The sequence below is a fragment of the Camelus bactrianus genome, chromosome X (assembly GCF_048773025.1).
Source record: "Camelus bactrianus isolate YW-2024 breed Bactrian camel chromosome X, ASM4877302v1, whole genome shotgun sequence".
NCBI lineage: Eukaryota > Metazoa > Chordata > Mammalia > Artiodactyla > Camelidae > Camelus > Camelus bactrianus.
In genome coordinates, this window is record NC_133575.1 from 93,646,772 (window position 1) to 93,669,818 (window position 23,047).

Here is a 23,047-nt window from a genome sequence, read left to right on the forward strand (position 1 = left end):
AAACATCATTGAGCAATCTGACTTCCTACTCCAGTTTGGAATATATGCTTTTGAGATGCACATATGAAGACAGTAAAGAAAGATGTTGATGAATTTTCTTTTTTTTTTTAAACAAAATTTTCCAATTCCAATTATTGCCAAAGAATTTTGGCATCAGTTAATGGCAGCAATACAGTGGTGAGCATCTGAATTTTGCTGAGAGGTAGATGGGAACCAAATCCTTGGATTTAATAACTAACTTAAGATTTAAGCTTAATTTTTTAATCCAAGGAACATTTTAAAAGTGAAGGCAGGTCTTTGGAAACTGTTGTTTTTTAGTTATATAGAGATAAAACAGCTCGATAAAACAAACATCTGCCTTATGCTAATAACAAGTGTGCAAAGCAACCATTTGGACACTACAGAAATACAACGCTGTGCTTCCAAATCAAAAGACAATTCACTAGCCTAGCCAATCAAGCAGACACTGGGATGAGTGGTCTCTAGTACCTTACTCCAGCAGCCAGAGCCATTAGAGGTCCCTTTAGGGATAGAAGGCTGTATCAAGACCAACAAATTACAGAATAATCCTGGTCCAGCTTTGGCCAGGCAGTCATCTCATGATGACACTTCAGGGCCCACTAGCCTCTAGAGTTAGCACTTGGCTGCTGCAAGAAAAAAAAAAAAAAGAAACCAATACATTAAAAATATCAGTCAGAACTTATTCATATAGGGGATGAGAGAGTGCAAGAGGCACACAAAACAGAGACACTTCGTTTTGTTTTACTGGAGGATGAATTAACTTTCTGAACAAGTTAAGGCTCTAAGAAAAAAAAAACTCTAAATCATAACTCTAAAAAACCATAACCCATTCTATGTCAACACCTTAAAAAAAAGCTGAAGATCTTAGCATAAATGGCAAATCTGTGATAATCGATATATTCCAAACTCCAGTAGGTCCCCCCACAAAAAGCATCATTGTTAAAATGTAGTAGCTACTAACCGTAATGAAAATAACCAGACTTTTGCTATTAAACACAGTACTATGAAGCCCTTTCTTTTCTTTTTTTTAACTAGCAGAAAAACAGATTTAAATCACCTTGATTAGGCGATGGAGAAACTGAGTCATATTATCACAAACCAAATTTTATGTTTACCACCAATGAAAATGAATTCACTGTGTTCCTGAACTTATTTCCTGAAGCAAGGTAAATTCTCTAACAGCTTTGATTTTGCAAATAATGTCAAAGAAGCAAAATACAAGAAACTGCAACATATAAAATCATACTTCAGTAGAAATGCTTTCATAATTGCATCCAGAGGCTTAAAATCATTTACTAAAAAACCATATTCTAAGCCACAATTTTTCTTTCAATTACACTTTTACAAAGGAAGAGAAAATAGGAAAAAAAAAAGGAAGAAATTGGTCCTAATACATTTTTTTTTCTTAAAGAGTGCTACTCATGCTCAAGTTAGCTAGCAACTCACTTAGGTTAATCTGTGTATCTTAAACAATCGATTGCACAGCATTTCCTGGCTTTTAGCCAATTGAAACGTAACTTGATGGCCAAAAAAAAAAAAGCACTAGATTTAATTAATTACACAGACTGATAACCAGTACGACTTTTCCTTCTTCCAATCATATAAGAGATAAAGACAACAATTATAAGGAAGCCCAAGGCTACACCCACTGCAACAGGAATAAGAAAGTTGAGGTCAGAGTCAGCAGAACATTCTTCAGCTGTTAGAAAAGAGACAGAAAGCAAGGAAAGGAAATTAGTAAGGAATGCAATTAAGCAGAAACAAACAAACAAGAAACAAGCATTTTCAAAGTGTACATAGGTTAGTCTTTCAGAGCATTACCCCCTATTTTCTTATTTTCACTATATCCACCCAAATATTTCCAAGCAACTGATCTGCCTGTATCTGTCACTTCATCTCAAATCACACCTAATTCCTTAGTATAAAAAGCAGAAGGTAAGGGAAGAATGGGAAAGGGTCCCAAACAGAATTGTGCTTGCCTAATATGGGAAGATTTTATGGTGAATTGTCTAATGGCACCAGGGGGAAAAGGCTAACATCTTCACTTAAAAACCACTGCCTGCATATTTCCCCATTCCCTTTCTCCCCTGCCACAACTATCATGAAAATATAAATAATTCTGTATGGGTAATAAAAATAAAATTTAAGTTAAAAAGGATTTAGGATCAAGAAAATGCAGTATAATTTTTTCACACAAGTATTAGGTAGCTATCAGGTTATATGTAATTCTTTTCAGCTGAATAGTGGCCTGGGCAGATAATAGCAAAATCCAGTGGACATTGCAGTCCACTCCACTGGACCACCAGGAAGGCGGTGTGCACGTGCAATGTCGATTTTGAGCTCCGGATTCAGACAGAACTGAATTTGAATCTTGACTCTTTCAATTACTAGCTAATGGGCCTTGGTCAAGGAATTAACTGGGTTTCATTTTCCCCATCTGTAAAAGGGGGATAATAATACCTATATTATAAGATATCTGAGGATTCAAAACAACTTTATTTCTAACGTATGTGATGCATATCTCCCATGTTTTTGATCCCATCCAAGGTTCAGGTTTTGAAGTAGCAAACAGAGATCAAAATAGGAGCCACTGAAAAAGCCAATATTCAGTACTTTTAAAAATACTTAAGCAAACAAAGTTGGTATCATGTGTCATTTACTGAAGTAGTACTTAGTGCAGGAACTCAAAGTGCCCAATTCTGACCTCACAGTTTCAAGCTTAAACTAGTTTTACTATTGAGTGACTAGGTTTCATTGGGACAATTTTTATCAAAATGCTACTAATGGTTTTGTTGCCCACTAGATATGTAACCACAGTGAAGTCACTCTTCTTTCTGTAAAAATTATGGGGTTAGAGTAAATAATCTTTAAGCTCCTTTCCAGCATAAGTCTAATGCAATTAACAAAATGTGATGTTTGGTGTTATTTATGATTGAATAATAACTTGCATTTTTTCCTCTAATTTTATCTTTTCCTCCTCTTGCAATTTTGTCATTCATTAAAAAAAAAACAGTTGCTAAGGTTCTGAGTATACATCATGAATTTCAGTAATGACATTAGCTTTTATTGAAAGTTTTACTGTTTTACTGAAAGCTTTCAGAGACTGACATCTGGGTACCAAAATACTGTAATCAGTGAGTTACAGAAACTCTGAACAAGCCAATATATACATAGAATGAATTAATAAAATAATCACTTCAATGTGAAAGTCTCCTTAAGTCTATTGATTAAGCTTCCTTCTTATTTATCTCTATATTCAACATCTGTGCTGCACTTTTAACACGGAGCATGCTTCAATAGGGGCTGATTATCAAGTTCATTTTAATGCCAACAGCTTCTCTCTACACCCCCATCTATGCTCTGCCCCACAGGGGCCATCCTGGCAAAAGCAAGAGCCTAGTTGCTACGCTTCACTGCCTCCCTTCTGAGATTGCTGTTAGCTTACATTTCATAAGTACTAGTCTGATGACAACACTAAATAGATTTTAATGCTCTAGAGATCAACAATATGAGGTAGAGAAACACAACACAATCTCTCCTAATTAGTTCATAGAATATTTCTATCTTTCAATGCCAATCAGGCATCCAAGGAAGAGAAAAACATAAGGGAAAAGAAAAGGCAAATGGTTAAACATGCTTGAATCTTTTCAGTCTTTTGCTGAAAAAGAAATACTTTTTAAAACTGAAGCCAGTTTAAGTTCTGTTGTGGCCTCTTGGGTCTGTTTTTTACCTAGGGAAAAATCACAAGCCTAAGATACTGAATTTATTTGTAACTTGAGAAATCAGCCAAAGTCACGTAAGCTAAAAAATGCTGATGGTCCTGAGGACATTCAACTAAAAACCAAGTTTAAGCATAGCTGATGGGCATTTAGACCACATCAATATTTATTTAATGAACTAGATGCAAAGGCACTGTGATGAGTTTAAATCAGGATAGTTCTTATACATTGAAACAGAACACCGGTAGTGAAACAGTATTTATTAATTCCATTAAGAGACAACTACATATTTTATCCTCATAATGGCCATGTTAATAAGTTTAAGGTATCTTAGGTTAGAATCAAAATTTGGCCAAGGCTTCTTAAGACAGATCTTAAAACATTGCACACCGATGTTCTTTTTAACAAGTTTGTCTTCAGGACCAGTAAACACAACATTTTTTAAAATTTTAAGCTGTTCTATTGACAGTTCTTATTAATGAAGAATTATCCCAAAATGCTGGGACTGATTTGAATTAATGTTTCAATATATCCATCTTAAAGAACAAAGTGTTTCAAAACTGAAAGGCAAGAAAATCTTGTTATGTGCATGTATTTTTATATAATCAATCAGATTGCAGGTTCTAAAACTGCTCATATCCAGCATGATGGCGCTTGAGACCAATAAAGTAAGCCAGCAACACTAGAATAAGCACTCCTGCCAAGGCTGCTCCCACCGCTATGGGCACAAGGAAGTTGTCGTCATCTGCACTGCAGTCTTGAGCTAGATGTGGAGAAAGGACAATTGAGAACAGAAACAGTGACAAAATGTCAAATCTGCACATTTTAAGTTAAAATGATAGTACTTCCCAACACATATAGTTTGTTTTTTTATACCAAGGCAACAAATCACTGGCACTGATACCAGCAAATGAGATGGTCCACAGAAGTGACTTTCCAAACAACCAAATCATGCACTTTAAAGTACCCCCACCAAATGCAGTCGTTTTGGATGAAAGATATATAAAGTGATTGCATACTTCTCGGATTTCTTAAACAGAAGATAATGGAGAAATACAATTAGACTTTCCTTGATGATCAAGCTGTGAGCTTTCAGAGGCAAAGGGTAAAGATGTGGAAGCAGCACAGTGCCTGGAACACTGCAGACTGTGAAGCATTAATGAACAACCATACAAAGCAGATATAAGAACTCAATGCACAGCAATATGGGGGTCATTTAATAGTAGGAAAAGATACAAACTGGCCCTGATTGCATAACTGTTTGCCTCAAGATGTTCAGTCTAGTGTAAGAATCAGACAGGAAACCAGCGGTTTTAATTTCAAAATGTGCTATAACGGGGGAAGGCAACACACAGTGTCATGGTAGTATTTCAGAGGCACACAACTCAGCCTTGTTACACAAGACGTAGTTTGAAAGAGGTGCCACTGGAGCTGAGTTTTTAAGAATGAATAGGAATTAACCAAATTAACCATGCAGGAAATGGGCTTCCAGGTATAGAAAACAGCACAGACAAAAATATGGAGGGTCAGAAAACATACCACTTCAGGGGAAACGCAAGCAGGTTGTCGTAGCTAAAACAATGGATCAAAAGGTACTATTGGAAAAGAGGTAGGAAAAGGGTACTAGGATCAGCTCACAAAGGCATTGTATGCTCGAGGTAGTTTGGTGTTATACTGATGGCAAAAAAAAAAAAAGCGACAGAATTTTAAGCAGGGTATTTTTGTCAGAAGTTATGGCAGATGGAAGATTGGAGGTATTAAGTTAGGAAGCGCCTCTATTGCTAGAAGCCAGATGACCAGTAATATGGTCCTGAACTCGATTAATGAAGTGCAGACGCAGAAGGGACTGACTAGAGATCCAATTAGAAGACAGAATTGACCAAATGGATGTAGGGGGTGTGGTAGGAGGAGATAATAGAATGGCCTCCAATCCCATGCTTGAGTGATCATATAGATGCTGGTGCCATTCGTGATAGGGAACACAGGAGGAATGCACACATTTCAGGTTTGTAGTTACTTTTGTTTGTATGGGTTAGTTCTTTTCAATTTAATTTAAAAATTTTTTGTGTCGGGGGAGGGTGGAGAGGGATATGTGGAAGAGGAAGACATTCAGTTTTAGATCTGCTGAGTTTAAGATACCTCTGTCCCAACCAAGTAGTTGATGTACATAAGTGATATTTCAAACCAGAACAAAGATATTTCTCAGCAAGGGCAGATGGAATAGTAAGAGGCCCAGAGACAAAACCCTTGGGAATACCAATATTTGAAGAATAAAGGAAGGAAAAAAATTAGGAAAGGCAGGTGGAAAATAGTGCCACACAAGCCAAGGAAGGAAACAGTTTCAATTAGCGTGGGAGAACAGTGTAAAACATTAGAGACGCCAGAGAAATGTCCATTGAATCTAGCAATATGGAGGGTGGGGAGCTGGGAGTCAAATTGCTACAGGTTTAGGAGTGAATGGGAAGTGACTGGTTAGGAGCTCAAGAACCTGGAATGGGGAACAGTTTAGAAGGACAAACGGTAGATAGTTAGAAGTGGGATGTACTGTCAAGAAAGACTATCTTCAGGTGGAAAAGGATGAGGGAAAAGAGCAGGAGCATTTTATAGGCTGAAGATGCTGAATGGTACAGTCTCCTAGGAGGTAGGAGAAATGGGATTCCAGAAGCACTGGCCAGGAAAAGAAAACCTACTGAGACTGGAGAAGAAAGGAATAGTGCAGATGGAGATACGTTTGCAGAGGGGGAAGAAGGCAGCTAGGGTGTTGAACCATCACTTCTCACTATTTTCCATTTCCTTGCCTCTTATTGATTCTCCTGGCTTTCAATTTACCAGGGACTGATAAATCAGATAATTAAGCTTATCAGAATTTGCCGAAAATTAAAATGAATAGCTGCAAGGCAAATCTGATTGTGCTTGCATCTAAGAAACGTGCCAGTCTTTTGCTAGCCTCTCAGGCAATAACGGGGAACAAGATGCAACCCTGGAGTTTATGTATTTTATGAGACATTGACTCTGGCTGCCAGCTCAGTGGTCTTTTTTACTTGCTTCTTGGTTCTGTTAAAAATCCAGATATCTGAGGTTGCCAGATGTGACTTGTGAACATACGGTGTTAAGAGCTCCCAGGTAGCTTCTCCCCTTCAATTTCCCAAATTACCACCCAGCATATAAACTATCAGGTGACATGAACCATAAAGGATTATGCCTTGGATTTAATATAGCTTGGTTTCTTAAAAATTCATTAGTAGATTAATTTCTTATTCTGGCAATGAATTCAAAGTCCTCTCTTTCTCAAATTGGGTTTTTGACCTAGTACTGAAATGACTCTCATAAATACTGCCAATAAGGCTTTCGTGCAAGACAAATATTACCAGAGTAGATCAAAGAGGCAATTCTGCTAATACAAAGATCTTTCTAGATTCTGTCACTTACTTAAAATGCTCTCAATTAGCATGTGAAGTATTAATTTATAATAACTATTGATTTTATGAATTTATTAACCTTTAAAAATTCTTTAGGTAATGGAAAGAAATTTGGGTAAAACAATAATTTGAATAGGATCACATCCTGAAAGAAAACCTCATTCTGTAAGTCATCTTGACCTATTTGCCTAATGTACACTTGAGACCATAATGAAAAGTCTATTTGTAGAAGAGTTTAATAGTCACAGAAACAGTGACATTTTTAAAAGATAAAGTTTCACAGCCACTGAAATTTCAATGAAAAGGTTCATGTAGATTTTTAAAATTCTGTTAATCTTCAATTTTCTGTTAGTTCAGAAACTTTTCAAATACGATTTTCAGTGTGAGAGTTGGAAAGCTAAGATACACATTTATAAAATATAAAGGAAACCCTTCTTTAAAACCAGTGTATCTAAATTTCTCTTTGGAAGAATCAGTATTAAGAAGCACATTCTTATGTGGCATTTTATTAAATACCTTTTATCTATAGTCAAACTGAAGTACATTACATGACTCTTAAAAGATACTTGAAGCTATTCTGTACTAGCTTCAAACATGTCTACACTAGTTTCAAAAACAAGATATGGCAATTAATGATGCAGAAAGTTAGCTACCATGATAAAAGCTCAGGAGACATGTAGTGAGAGAAATGAGCCCAAGACAATGTAACACTGTCTACCCAACTGAACAGATAAAATGCTATAATCTTAAAAATAGCTGAGTCTTACAAGAATTCCTCCTAAAAACTGCAAGAAACTTCAGATGGTGTGCTTTACACTGTATGTAAATATGTTCTTGATACCTAACAAGTGGCTTCTTACCAGATTCTTTCTAAAAATACTCAAATGTTTATTTATCATCATTGAAATGAAAACTATCACTCAATGCTGACTGGTATATATAAAATAAACAAGTTTATACTGTATAGCACAGGGAAACATACTCAATATCTTGTAGTAGCTCACGGTGAAAAAGATTATGAAAATGAATATATGTATATTCGTATATGGCTGAAGAATTGTGCTGTACACCAGAAATCGACACAACATTGTAAACTGACTATACTTCAAAAACAAAACAAAACAAAAAAACCTATCACTCAAAGAAGTAAGAGTAACAGGACTTTAAAGCCCTCAGTCCCCAGATGAAAAAACTGAGACCTCTGAAGTTGAGTGGCTTGACCAAGGTCACATGGCAACTCAGCCGGTAGAGTTGGGAGCTATGATGATTAACTGGCAGTCACATGGCTTAACTGGGTCATCCAGAGGAAAGTTACTAGCCAGGCTGCCAAGTTTTTTTGTGTGTGATATATGAAAGTGGGTTGGGAAGCTATCTGGAAATTGGAAGGTTCAAAAGCATTTTAGGGTGATCTGAGAGAAAGATTACACACAATCCTATTTTGGTTCAGATCAATAGCTCGGTTTGTGTGGCTGCAATGTATAGCTGCTACATACAGATATTCAGTATCAGCCTCAGCTTAGGAGTTGAGAAAAGTGTACAGAGATACTCTGCCGCTTTTACTATGAAGTAAATATTCTAGACCACTGGTTTCCTAATTAGCTACACATCAGATTCACCTGGGAAGCTTACACACTCACTCACACACACACACACACAATCTCATTCCAGACCTGCTAAGCTAAATCCTCTAGGAGTGGAGCTTGAAATTTGAATTTTTGTAACTAGCTTCCTGTGTTTCTTACTCTATAGCCACCCCAGCATCAAAAGGGACCGATCTATGGGACCACTCTTCCACATAGTAATACACGGATCATTCTGGAAATAATTTAGTTCTACTTCTAAGCATTTCTTAAGTTTTTCCTTTTGGAAGAAATTGCCATTATATAGTATATAAAATCTAGACTTTAACCAACTGGAAAAAAATGTGAGCAAGTTTTCTTAAGAAATAAAAGAAACTTTATTGTTTTAGAAGCAATATTTTGAGCAAATGGACAGGCAAATATCTAAAGAGAAACACCATACATCAACTAGTGGTTTAAACATTTGCAGAAAAAAACATGAGAAGTATTTACATGGACCAGTTTCTTTATACAAATGCTAACACATGAAAAACACCCAGAACCAAATAGAGTGTTAGACCATTGAGGTGTAAACCCAATAAAACAAATAAAACTACAAAAGGTACAAAGAACACATGGCTATGGGAAATAACAGTGTAAATAACAGTATGTAAACTGGCCCATGTAAAATACAAAAATATTCAATGAAGTCAGATTTTCTATAAAACAGTGCTAATTAGAGGTATTTTAATTTGAATCAGATATATAATCTAAATGTAGAAACTTTTAGAAACATTAACAGCGTTAAGCCAGTGCCACCCACTCGTGCTTCCAATTTTTATTTTTTTAAAAAAGCTGCTGCTTTGTTTTGACTCATGAGAAATATCTAGGGCTCACATTCTTGTAAGCATTATCCTTTCTTATAAGGTTAACAATCTTACACTAAAATACTATTTAAATAAAAAATAATTTTTAAAAATCAGATTTCTACTTAGCCTTTAAAAAGTGCCTTAAGCTGGCAGTGCAGCTAAATGTAGCTTTAAGAGAGGGGCTAGTCAGAAGTCCGATTCTGAGCCAGGACTATTTTCAGGCTACTCTAAACAGAGAGCAAATTTAAGTGAAAGAAAACATTTATCATGCCAATATAACTCGAAAGATAGTTATAGACGTACACATGCTAACATGCAGTTGCCTCTGTGTGTGTCTGTATTGCTAGATTAGCAAATTAATTCAACATAAATAACATTTTGGAATCCAGATATCTCATTTTCTAGTAAATGGGGGGGGGGGGGAGACATAATCTCCCACCCTCCAAAACATGGAACCTTCCATATATGGCTGCATATTAACGATGTTTTAATATTTGCTCAGCCATCCTAATACCAAAAAGCCGCAAAAAACAAACCTCCTAGAAGCAGCAAGAAATACTTGATGTGTTAGCCATCAAGCTGAAATGTTTTGCTTTCTCATATAAACATCAGGTGGTGCAGAGTAAATGGACAATTGGCGCATCTCCCCAGAGCATAAAAGTGAACACAAAGTACATGAATTAATGATTCTACCATAATGAACAATAATAATGTAAGCTTTGATTAGTATAGAACTATGTAGATGTAAACGCCAAATTAGTAAATGTTGTAGCAATCAATGCAAGCTAGAAACACAGAACAGGTTCCTAATGAACTAAGAGAAGACCAAGACTTTCGGGTTAGGTGCAAGTTACTTTCTAAGTGTAAGTGCACTTCCGTATTTAGGTTCTAGGACATACTGGCATTTCTTCTTTAAGGAAACAAAAAGAAAAGAATAAAACAATCTACCACCAACAAGGATACTAGAAGGGCTAAAGAGAAATCTACATTAGTTTTAGCACTGCATGTAGAGGCCAATTTATGGGTACAAAAGACTAATGCCCTAAATTGGCACTGCCTAGCAATTATCTCTAAAGCATCTAGAGAAAATGCATTGAAATGCCCAGTTGGAATAGTCTTGTGTCTTACAATTTGAAAGATTGAAATATCCAGTTTTTTTATGAAAAGGATTAAACAGTAAGATTAGCATCTATTCTAAAATTTAAAAAGCTCTTGTATCTTTTGTCACTATAGCCACATTAAATACAAATCTATTCAAAAGGCAGTAGGAAAGCATTCATTGCTAAGAACAGAAAAATACTAGACCCTGTTCAAATCTACTGGTATAATCTCTCATAGTCAAATATGCAGCAAAGCCAAAGCAGCTAAGTTAACCTGCAAACAAAATCACCAAAAAATGCAAAAGGAGCAAGTACAAATCCACTGCAGAATGTGTTGTCTCAATTCAACTACATGAAGGGAGGACAGGGATCTCTTTTTAAAAACTTTTTCCTAAACTGTGTCTTTCTAGTTAGAATATCTAAAATGAAAAGACTGAAATACTAATTCAGAATAAAATAGAATTTATAAGCCACGTGATTTTTGCACATATTTTTTGCTACAGAAATAAGTTTTAAATTCCTTCGTTGGGAAAACCAAGATCATGTGACTAATATGGATTTTATCAGTTTGGGGGTATTTCTATCTATTTAAGCTTGAAATCCTCCATACTATCTGTTCTAAGATCAGAACTGCAACTAAATACACCTTAGATTGAACAGTATTGCATGTTGGAACTTGTACTTGCTTCATTGTTTTATAACAGAGTCACGTGTGGATTAGTGTTACAGAGTCTGATATCCAGCATAACTTTTTCTTCTGCCAATTAGGTAAGCAATCACTATAACAATAATCAAGCCTGAAAGGCCAGCACCAACTATAATTGGTATTAGAATGGTGTCATCATCCAGCGAACACTCTTGGGCTGTAAGTGAGAAAAAGTGTGTAACAAATAATGAGTATAATAAAAAATGATGTCCACAAGTAAAAAATGTTGATTTAAAAAGTCAGAAATGCTCTTATAAGATCAACTTTAAGTAATTAAGACAGGTATACTTCAATGATAAAGCTACATCAAGTTATGGATTATTCTAGAATTAAAATCCTAAACTTAGGTCCTTTCATTCATGTATGTGTGTATAGGGACATTCATATCTATGAATACATACTCACATCTACGAGTAAAACGCATACACGTGTGTCTGTTTCTTTGTTTATATCCGAGTGCTTTCCAAAACAGGAGTGTTAAACAGAAATGAAGAGAGCTAATCTAGCTAGATTTCTACATAGGCAGACTTGACTCTTTATGGTAGAGTAAATGTCTTTTGGGAAACTGAGAGAAGATTAGGAAGGTTTAATCATGGGATTAAACAACCAGGCTGGCTCTGGAATCCTTCAGAGCAGAGTTGGCAAACTATAATATAGCCCATGAGCCAAATCTGGCCCAAGGGCTAAAAAATGCCTTTTGAACATTTTTAAATGATCAGAAAAAAACAAGATTTTGTGACTCATAAGAATTACATGAAATTCCAGTTTCAATATCCATAAATCAGGCTTTATTGGAACATGGCCACACTCATATTTATTGCCTATGGCTGTTTTCACAGCAGAGCTGAATAGCTGTGACAGACAATATGGCCTCCAAACTCAAAACACTTAACTGGCTGTCTGGGCCTTTACAAAAACAATTTGCAGACTCCTGACTTCCAATATATATATGCTTTTAGTGGCTGCAAAAGTCAAGAAACTGGGAGTCCTTACTAATTTTGAGTGTGTTTACTACATTTGTCAATCTGCTCAGGGCTGGCAACCCACAGGGGACTTTTTTTTTTCTATTTCCAGAGTAGTCTGATCCAGTAAAATCCAATCAACACTCTTTGACCTTACTGAAAATCTCTTTCCTCTTCCTGTATAGTCAAGTTTAACCAGTGTGTTGTATTTATAGGTACCCACAGTCAGGAACCTAGCTCCACAAATAGATTACGCATTTGTTATCAGTATTAAATGTTGTCTACTCCTCTGGGTGACATTTTTAATACTATGAACATAAACACCAAAGTTTCAAATTAGAGGAGAAACACAGGTCATCTCTATCACAGCTGACTAGATAAACAGGCTTGAGCTCATTTTATACTGCAAATGATTTTAAATTCTAAACACAAATCTGGACCTAAAATTAGGGTAATGATGTAAGGGAGCTAGATAAAGACTCAAAAATAAAACTACTAAAGAATCAAAATAATTGAAGTCCATAAGCAAAACTGACAAAGGGGAGAGTGAATTCTTGAAAGTATTTTTAAACTGTGATTAACCTCTCTAGTCACAAGAATGGTAAGGTGAAGAGCCGGATTTACTTGCGCCAAACCAAGTCAGGCTAGGTATTCAGTACCACCACAAAACAGTTCAACAGGTCACAGCATATTCACTTTTAAACTCAGCTTCCACAATGCCTTCTAAACCATAGAATTAATTGTTAAAAAGGATGTGGACAACTGGAGCGGCTCTGCTCAGCCAAGCTGTGTTCCATAAACCCTCAATTTTAAGTAATTGGTTTAAAAGGAAAGTCAATTAGGGAATTTTATGTACTTTTTCTTCTTTGTGCAAATTTTAATCTTGTAATGCCAAATGCATCTTTCATATTCATATAAATACACTGTAATGAGCCCTTTCCAAAAGTTTCACTAAAAATCTGATAAATACCACCATTAACTCTGAGTAGACCTTCAAAACGCCTCATTCACACTGGCACATGCTTTTCAAACTCTCCAGATGATGCCGGCTGGCCAAAACATAGGTCAATATATCTGAGGCTTACCTACCGCAATCTTTTGTCTTAAAATACAACCAAACTGCTTTAATTTGGGTATGAAAATGTTCCCAGACAGAAGATGGCCCCAAGAAGGCAGATGCAAGATGCTCAAAAACTGCTGCCCCAAAGTGCCATCCTTCCCACAAACTAAAACCCACAGAGGAGCGTCTGTACATTCAGTCAAGATCACTTAAAGCTCTTACCAGTTTTTAGCTTTAAGAACTTTGTTGCAAAGGTTTTCAGATCACCAAAAAAAAAAAAAAAAGAAAGAAAAAAAAGAAAGAAAAAAACCCTAATCTGAGCAAAATGATGAGCCAAATATAGAGTTACACAAACTTGCTCAAGGCTATGAGAACTCTACAACAGTGTCGAGAGGTGAATTCATATTTCTCCAATTTGATGATTAAATTTCCATGACTCAAAGGAAAAGCCACCTAGCAGTTACGATAAGAACATAAATTATTAATAAACCTTGCTTGTTTCTTACCTGTAGAATACTTTCCTTCCATCACACTGAAAGGTTGAACCCTTAGATCAAAGGTATTTATCTGAAATGTTCCAGACACTGAAACAGTCTGCTCTTTGTTGCACATATAAGAGCTTCCCAGGGGGGCATCCCAGTAGCTGAGGTTGTTATTTGCAATGCTGAAAACTTTAAAGAAAAAAAAACACATGTTAGTAACTGCTTATCCTGTCGACATAAAAGCGGGACAGTCCTCAGGATTTTTCAGCGAAGTATGGGAACCTGGGGTACAGGGCCTACCCTACCCAAAAAGCAATCCTTAAGATCACTGGGTTCCCTATCTTTCTATAGGTGTTTCTGTAGTCTAAAACCCAGTCACATCCTTAACTCTTATCTATCCTGCTTTGAAAATATGAGATACTGCAAAAGATAGAATGCTATAGTTCTAAGTTACTGGTTTTAAGTTATGGTCAAAGTCCAGTTCTCACACAGAAGCTTCTGTTCCATTAAATAAGGTACTACTTGGTAATAAGACAGTAACAGTTGCCATTCCTTCAGTGTAACCCATACCCTTCTTCCTGAGCCGAAGGTTTTGCTTACCAGAGCCATTAACCAAGTACATGCTGACACTCACTTCCTTCAGATAGAATCGGTTTTCATTTTTCTGTGTGAAAAAGAGCTCCAGTTAATCGACACAGCACAACTGTCTACAGGTACAGTTAGTATCTATAGAGGAAAAGCAGGCAAATCCTATCACGCAGAAGCAAAACCATGCATTAGACCTGGGCCAGCAGAATAACTGCAGCCAATGGAAAGGGACTCAAAATGCGACAGAAACCCTTTTGCTCTGCATTTTGTTTCCAACTTTTGGAGCAGGTGTACTCATGTGGTCCTTAGGACCTCAGTAATTCACTCCCTCCATTCTGTTCTCCCTGTCACTTTCTGAGACCTCTTCATAACTTCCAGCCTGGATTACAACAGCCTCTTCCCGGGGCCCCCTGTCTTTCAGCCTCTCCAACTCGGATCTTTCCTTCACTGCTCTTATCTTTCTGAAGCACTCATCTGATCAGCCAGTCGTTCTAATTATTTCAGAATTCAGTATGAACAAGGTAACATATCTAAGTGTTCCAGGGAGCTAGCCAAATGAGCCTGGATCCTGCCCCCGTGTTTGCCATCTGCCAGATAAAAGATAAATACATACATAATGAACTATATTCAAAAAAGAAAGGGATAAGTTATGAAAATTAAAAGGAGAGAAATTACTTCCTACTAGGGGAGGAGCAAAAGTAATAATACAAGCTTAGGGATGGACCATTTGCACTGAGTAGGATTCAATTAAGAGACAAGCAGGAAGGAGTGTTTGAGAAGGCAACAGCACGAGTGAAGGTAGTCAAAAATAAGCCTCAGCACAAGTACTCTAGCATTTTAGAACTCACCAAGTGCCAAGCGCTGACCTTAAGACTTGACCTATGAGGCTTCACTGAATAATTACAATACCTATTTTGAGATGCAGTAATCAAAGTATGGAGGTGGTGTTAAGCAACCTCGCCAAGGCTATCTAGTTAGTAGCAGTCAGTGAGCTGGGATCCGAACCCAGGAGTCTGGCTGCAGAGCGCAGGCACTGGCTACCACGAGGCTCTCCTACCTCGCTGATGTGCACAGGGGATGGGGTGAGGGAAGCATGAGATTCTTGAGAAGGGAACAGAGTCAAAAAAGCTGGATATGCAGGTTACATTGCATGGGGGGTGGGGTGAGGTAGGGAGAGGCTTGATCTATCCTGCCATGGAATGTAGGTTTTCTTGAGGGCAAAACAGAATCACTGAAGGTTTCTGAGGAAGAGCTGTGTTGCAGGAAGGTAAGCCAATGCAGAAGCACATGGGGGGAGGGAGGAAGAGGTGGGACTAGTTAGGAGGCTATTTGAACCCTCCAGGTAAGAGGGAATGCAGGCTGGAATCAGTAGAGAATAAAAACGAGGGGGCAGACTGAAAACAATTTCAGGAGGAAGCATTGAGGAGGACTCAACAACCTCAACACGTCTCTCCTCAGCTCGACATTCAACGGTCTCCACAATTTGTCCCAACTACTCTTTCACACTTACCTTTCACTACACGTGCCACACGCCTCATTCTCCCACCTGGTCTTGATTGTGTGTCCAGGGATAGCTTGTACTTTTTCACTTACTCTCCTTATCCCCCATGTGTACAAATCTGACCCATCCTTGAAGGTCCAGTTCAAATGCCATCTCTTCTGTTAAACCCTCCTGCCTCTCCTCCAGCCAGAATTAACTGCTCCTTCCTCTACACTCCCATAGTGCTTTGTATTCTCTGGTCTGGCACTCATCCCACTTTGCATGGACCTTCCACAGTCCTCTAACTGCCCACAGAATCAAATCCAAAAGCCAGCATGGCATTCAATGCCTTCCACAGAACCAGTGATCTTTTCTATACTGCTATCTTTACCACTAAATAAACTATGGGCATCTTAAGAATACAGGCCTTCTTCTTTGTATCCCACCATAGCATCCTATATTTGTACACCGAATTCAATAAATTATCCTTAGACACATCTCTCATGATAGGGATGAAGGTGAGATGGGGCCCACTTATCTCTGGTAACATTGCAGGTGTTTCTTGATTTTTCACAGTGCCTGTAGCATGGTTAAAATGTCACTACTCTGGATTACATTTTAGAATTGTCTGCTGGGCAATTAAGTGACATAATTATTAAATATTACATATTTCCCCATTAGAGCCAGAAGAAACCATGTTCATTTTAGGATCCTATTTCAGCTAGAAAGATCAAACTCAACCACTCAAAAGGGAATGAATCTAAAATGTTACTTTCTTCATTCTTATTGACTATAATATAATCTGTGTGTGATAACACGGGAAGCCTCCTCTTACCACACTCAAGATGACAAGCTTAACCATTTTTTTAATAGTAATTCAGTGGTCATTTAAAAAATAGTAATTCACTGATCATATATATACTATAACAGAAGAGTTATTTGAGTGCTGGAAAAGGGAAGTTTTTTGTAAACCTTTCTAAAATATAATCCTCAATTAGTCAGCATATATTCCAAAATAAAAAAGGCTTTAGACTCCAAGTTTCAACATGATACCAAGTTTACCAAGTTTTGACATGAAACAAATACATACCTAACTTTTTATGTATCACATGTTGAGAATGTTTCCCCATCCCTAGATGGAGTAATCTGATTTAAAAGCAGAACAGTTGTTTTATCCACATATACAATAGCTCTTAGTTTGAGAACTACTGGTGGTTGACCCGTTTCCCTCATTGATGGCTAGCCCCTCTTTCCCATTCCCATTTGCTATAACGTGTACACACACACACACCCTTCAAAAATTATAGGAATAACAATTGTTTCTGAGAAGGTAGAATTAAAGGCCCCTGATGATTAATTTATGCTAGTAAGAAGTAGAACACACGTGCTTAACCTAGAAACTTCTATTTAGGGTTCAGCCCCTAATAGAAGCATGAGCAACAAAAACCTGAATGCTGCCATTATATACCGCCTTGACTTAAAGCCTGTGAAGTCCTTACTTACCCAGAGCCCTGTACATATAGCAAGTACTCAACGAAAGCTAGCTATCATGATGACTGATACTATTACAAGCAGTGTAGCTTCCCCAAAAGCCTCAAATATTATAATAGACAAACATGAGAATTTTCTAACCAATAATAGAGAAAATATTATGGAAATTACTTTGTATCTTTTATATATATATTTTCTTATCACATATATCTACATGGATAGACTAGACAATTTTTTGATATAGGTTAATTCTTGCTCCTACCCTAAGGTCTATATTAACAGCAGAATAGCTGTTTTTGGTGAACATTAATGTAAAAGTCCAGCCCACAGAAATCAAGGTGACCCTGAGGGATTAACAGGGATCAATGGACTACACTTTTAAGTAGTGTTGAAATGGAAAATATGGTGAAAATGGTGAATGTCCCCATCAATAAACACACCCTTTTAGACTTTCAGATGTGTTTCTAAGAGAATGAACCTAAATTTTAGATAAATATGTTACTCACCACAGCAAAGACAAAGTCAAGATACTTGATGTTGCTGCCATTCAGCCTAAGTAGAGCAGTTTGAGGGTGGCAGCTGCCAGTCACGTCTGTTGTATTGGGATTGATGTTAAAAACTGAAGCAACCTTTAGGAGAAGAGGTGAGAAAGATACGGATGAACTATAAAAATCTACAGCAAAAGCTTATATTCTAATAACACCAACTTCACAGTGAACAAAACACCTTGTGTCTGGACACGGATATAAGTGTATGATGTCTTACTTTCAAAGTTGGCACAGGCCCCCAAGCTATGACTCAGAAGACTTTTTTTTTTTTTAAAAAAAAGAAGACAAGAGGGAAGCTTCCTCAAATAATGAGCCAAAAAAGAACACATTTTTAATGGAGCACAAAAGCCATCTGTCTGGCTTAAGTCGCAGGACTCTGGAAATGGGGTTGGTTGGTCAGCACGACCTCTGTGGTCTCAGTGAAGCATTGCAACCAGAAGTGCCATCGTGTACTCACATCTATTACCTATCTATCCAGCCATACCATTCAAGCCAGCAAATAGCTAGAGAAACAGTGGCGCTGTTCCATACAACCTACAGTGTGGTTTAGATAAAAGTTTATATTTTAAACTAACTGAAATAAAGATCAACCACTTAGATTCTGATCTACTGATGGCAGACAGAATCTAAGCCCCCAAGAGCCCTTTAAACTGCTAGGTTTCCTGCTGGCCAAGACAATGCCTTGATAGCAACATTAACTCTTCATGGTTATAGTAACTCCTAACTAATCAAAACTCTACAAGTCAACATCAAATCTCTATTTAATTCTGCATCATTCTAATAACACTACTCTTGGGCTGAAGGTTGGACCCACTACATTTGAAAGGAGATATAAAAAGAATGTATCAATAAATAAGCCTTTATTTTATATCTGGGCTCCAACTCTACCTCTTAGCCTTAGATCAAATCTATTCTTTAAAATCTCTGATTCCACAGGGAACTATATACAATATCTTGTAATAACCTACAATGAAAAAGAATATGTATATATACATATGTATGACTGAATCACTATGCTGTACACGAGAAGCTAACACAACATTGCAAATCAACTATACTTCAATAAAAGAAGTAATAAATACATAATTAAAAAGAATGTATCAATAAAAATAGGCAACTATACCTTATCTTGAGTAACGTTCAGTTGCAGCCCCATGGTAGCCAGAAGACAGGTACCATTGCTATTCTTCACTGCATAGGATCCAACCTCGGGTTTTTCCTTTGGAGTGGGTGTTGTGGTAGGAGCTGGCGCAGTGGTGGGAATGACGGGTACCACTGTGGTTGCACTTTTATCTTTATCACACAGAAACTCTGAGACAAAGAACAAAATAAGCTACAGTAAACTTTTTCTTAATTCATAAAGCCAGGGAAGAGCGAAATATTTCTCACAATTGAAGACCAAAAGGGTTGTATTCAGGGAAGAGGTTCTCAAACCGCTGCTTCATATGTAGATAATGTGAAGAGTTATGACATGGCCGATAGGCTCCCAACACATACAAATGCTGCACCTACTCACACACGGCCACACACGCATCTTTTCAGACCCTTGAGTCCTTTTGTTCCTCAAAAAATCACCCGCCTCTTGAGGTGAAAATCAGATTAAAGTTTGAAAACATTTCACTCCTACCTAGGCCTGCCCTCTCCTTTCCCACATACAAGCACTCTAAGGAGGGAGAGTGTTTCCCTGAAAATAGTTTAGAAATCATTGAGGGATGTAAACACAAATAAACCTTTTACCTGTGTTACCCTTACAGCAAATCACAGGCATTTCAACCTCTTCTTAGGAAGTGCTGGTAGCTTTTCAGAACTCAATGAGAAATTATTGTTTATTTTCATGAAGTCATATAAAAGTTATAAAATCAATTTATAAAAGTCAAGATTAGAACACAGAAATCCAATTTCTAAGCTTTTGTCTTGGATCTTCAAAAGCTAAAAAGGATCAAATGTTATTTGAGGATTTGCTCAAACAATGATTAAGTTTTATCAGCTGAAAACTCAACAGGTAGAGCATTTTAAAAGACTCTCCCAACACATGTACATGAGAAACTTAAAACTGCAAGTTCCAAGAATAAGAATTGCTGTTATTTATAAAAACTTTATAGTCCAGTGTAAATCTTAACATACAAATGCTCTGAAATAACAATTTCAACTAAAGCTACCCGGTATACTGTAATCTTAACTTAGGACCCATGCATCGAAATATCCACTTTAAGTACTCACCTTTTGTGCTCACTGTGCCATTTTGGACAAAAGCTTGTACATGAACATCCCAGTAGCGCTGGACAACACTATTCTGTTCTATAGTTGATAAACTATTGCATCTAAAGATGTCATTCAATGGAATTGTGAACATCACACGGTCATAAACAGTAAAAACTTCTGTAAAACAAGATTAACAATAGCTGTTTCCAAGAAGGTAGGAGGGATGTGATCGTATAAAAATACACATTGGACTTTCATTTCTTCTGCTGCCTGACCCCATCCCATCCCTGAAGTGACAAAGGACAAGACCTGTTCAGGGACTGACAAATTCACTATGGCTGAAACATAGATAGTAAGAAGAAAGACGTAATGGGGATTAGGAAGGAAAGGTGAGTCGCAGGTGGTCACACACTGATGCATCTTCTATGATCTAAGGACAGTCTGGGCTTGATTTTCTTAGCAATGGAAGGTTAGCTTCAGTTTTTAAAGCTGGAAATAACACATCATTTATTTTAAGGAAGATGGCAAAATTGTAGAGGACAGGCAGAGTAGAAAACTTTTAAGTAAAGTTACTTAAGAGGAAAACTAGTTAGAAGGCTGAGGGGCTTGGTTAAGGTGAAAAGTGAGTAGGGGTTGCCTAAATCAAGACAGTGAGGGGCAGCAGAAAGACAGCAAAGAGGCCAAATGTGAAAGCACATAGCTGAGGTAGAATCAATACTGATGAAGCAAGGAAGAGAGATGGAACATTCAAGGATTTTATAGTAAATCCTTATTTTTGTGCTACTATCCCAATGTAACTTACAGTAACTAAAATGACTTTTTGGAACCTCTTCCTGGATAGAATTTAAAGACTATTCCAATTCAGGAAATCGTCAGAATGTGAAAGCAGTAAGTTGCCGCCATTCTGTACAGAGTTATTATAATAATCCATGTAGTGAAACTTCAAAAGGGTAAGATCACACTTTTCCACCCAAATGGCTTAGTTCCTTTTGGAGAAACAGCAAGGAAGGAAGGTATTCAAGGTCCTTAATATAAGCTGCCTTCTGTGCCTTTCCATCATGTAGCAAGGCAGCTAACTTCTGCTGCCTTGGCACCCCCTACTGGCCAAAGGGGAAAACAATTTTTTTCCTAACCAGTGAACTGGAATATTTTTCTCCAATACTGTCTCTCACTGTCAACATAAGTAAATAGATACAGGAACTGGCTGAATATAGACAGATCTCAAAAACAAATGACTGCAAGGGACGCGTATAGCTCAGGGGGTAGAGTGTGTGCCTAGCATGCACAAGGTCCTGGGTTTAATCCCCAGTACCTCCATTAAAAAAAAAAAAACCTAACTACCTCCCTACAAAATAAAATTAATTAATTAATTTTTTTAAAGTGAGTGCAAAAACAAGTTGTAGACATACTGGAGTTACACATAAAGCTATGTCATTTTTCAAACAATGTGTTATTTATGAACATATACATAGTCAAATACAAGGCTATGCCCCAAATTCCCAAGAGTGATTTCCTCTCAGGAGGCAGGGAGGAAAATGGCTCTGGGGAGTGGGTACAAAGGAAACTGAGGGCATCTGTAAGGTTCTATTTCTTTAAATAAAAAGATGAGGCATTCAATAAAAATATATATATATATACAGATATCAAAAAAAGATGAGGCAAATATGGGAAAAATGGCATTAATTAGTTGTGGGTAATGGGTACATGTGTGGATCTATTATATTATTCTGTCCTTTTCTGTAATTTAATCATGAAAAAAGTTTTTTATAGAAAACAGCAGCTTCAAAGTCACTTCAATTATCAGATGCTTAAAAATAAAACACTGAATTATTTCAAAACCTGTCAACAGTCCATTTAAGGAAACCATTTTAAATCTCAAATATTACAGATAAGTTAGTAATAAAATTGCATCTTCCCCTGTTAAAAAGGAGGGAGATACAGGTGTTACCATTTCAGAGCCCACAGTTTTTCAATCAAACCATTCAGATTAAACCTCATCTGCTTTTACTGCCACCCCCCTTGGTCCAGGTACTCATTTCATCATCCCCGGATTCCTATAACAGCCTCTTAACGCTGGCATCTCTGCCTGAAGTCTCCTCACTTACTAATTAATCCTGCAGAACATTCTTTATAAACTACTCTCTGCTCCTGAGATATCATTCTCCTGCTTTAAAACCTAAAATGGTTCCCCAGTGCCTATCCCATCAAGCTAAATGCCTTTCCTTGGCTTCCAAGGCCCCCTATAATTTAGACCCACTGCACCTAGCCAGCTTGATCTTCCTTCTACTACGCACACAGCCTCTATTTTAATTGGGCAGCTCTCCAATTACTGCTGCACATACTATGCTTCCCCCTGCTGGAAATATTCTGCCCAAAATTCTCCGCTTACTCAAATTCTACCATTGGGTCTACTTTCAGCTCAGATCCTCCTCACACCAAGCTTTCTCACTCCTCTGATGCACGCTGACCTCTGTTCCTCATCAGGACCACCTGTCTACAGGCATCCACAGACGGGCTCAGGGGCTATGTACCATATGCAAAGTTTACTCTGTATTTTGAGAGAGGGGGTCTAGAGCTTTCCTCACATTGTCAGAAAAGACTTATGAACCCTCCACCCCCAAAACACAAACAACAACTTCACATTGATCTTAATGCTTTCCAATTTTTCCATATAACTCGGGGAAACATCTTCACTTTGTCTCTCCAACTAGTTTTTAAGCTCCTTAAAAGTTAAAAGGGCATTTTTTTTCTTTTTTGGGGGCAGCAAGGGGGAGGTAATTAGGTTTAATTAATTAATTTATTTTTAATGGAGGTACTGGGGATGGAACCTAGGACTTGTGC

General features: G+C 37.3%; 1 protein-coding gene across 2 annotated transcripts in view; it reads right to left on the bottom strand.

The window, feature by feature from the left end:
• Positions 1-3,985: 3,985 nt before the first annotated feature.
• The window catches only part of LAMP2 (lysosomal associated membrane protein 2), a 31,550-nt gene continuing 12,488 nt past the window's right edge, over positions 3,986-23,047 (bottom strand). Inside the window, exons 4-9 of one of the 2 annotated variants that reach the window (XM_010963940.3) lie at positions 20,225-20,383; positions 19,128-19,315; positions 17,963-18,085; positions 14,498-14,561; positions 13,922-14,086; positions 3,986-4,503 (exon numbers count right to left, since the gene is read on the bottom strand). In XM_010963940.3, coding sequence (XP_010962242.1) covers positions 4,364-4,503; positions 13,922-14,086; positions 14,498-14,561; positions 17,963-18,085; positions 19,128-19,315; positions 20,225-20,383 — 839 coding nt within the window. In that variant the 3' untranslated portion in view covers positions 3,986-4,363. Of the gene's footprint in view, positions 4,504-9,092; positions 11,551-13,921; positions 14,087-14,497; positions 14,562-17,962; positions 18,086-19,127; positions 19,316-20,224; positions 20,384-23,047 lie in introns of those variants that run through there. The other variant, XM_010963941.3, reaches the window with a different exon arrangement.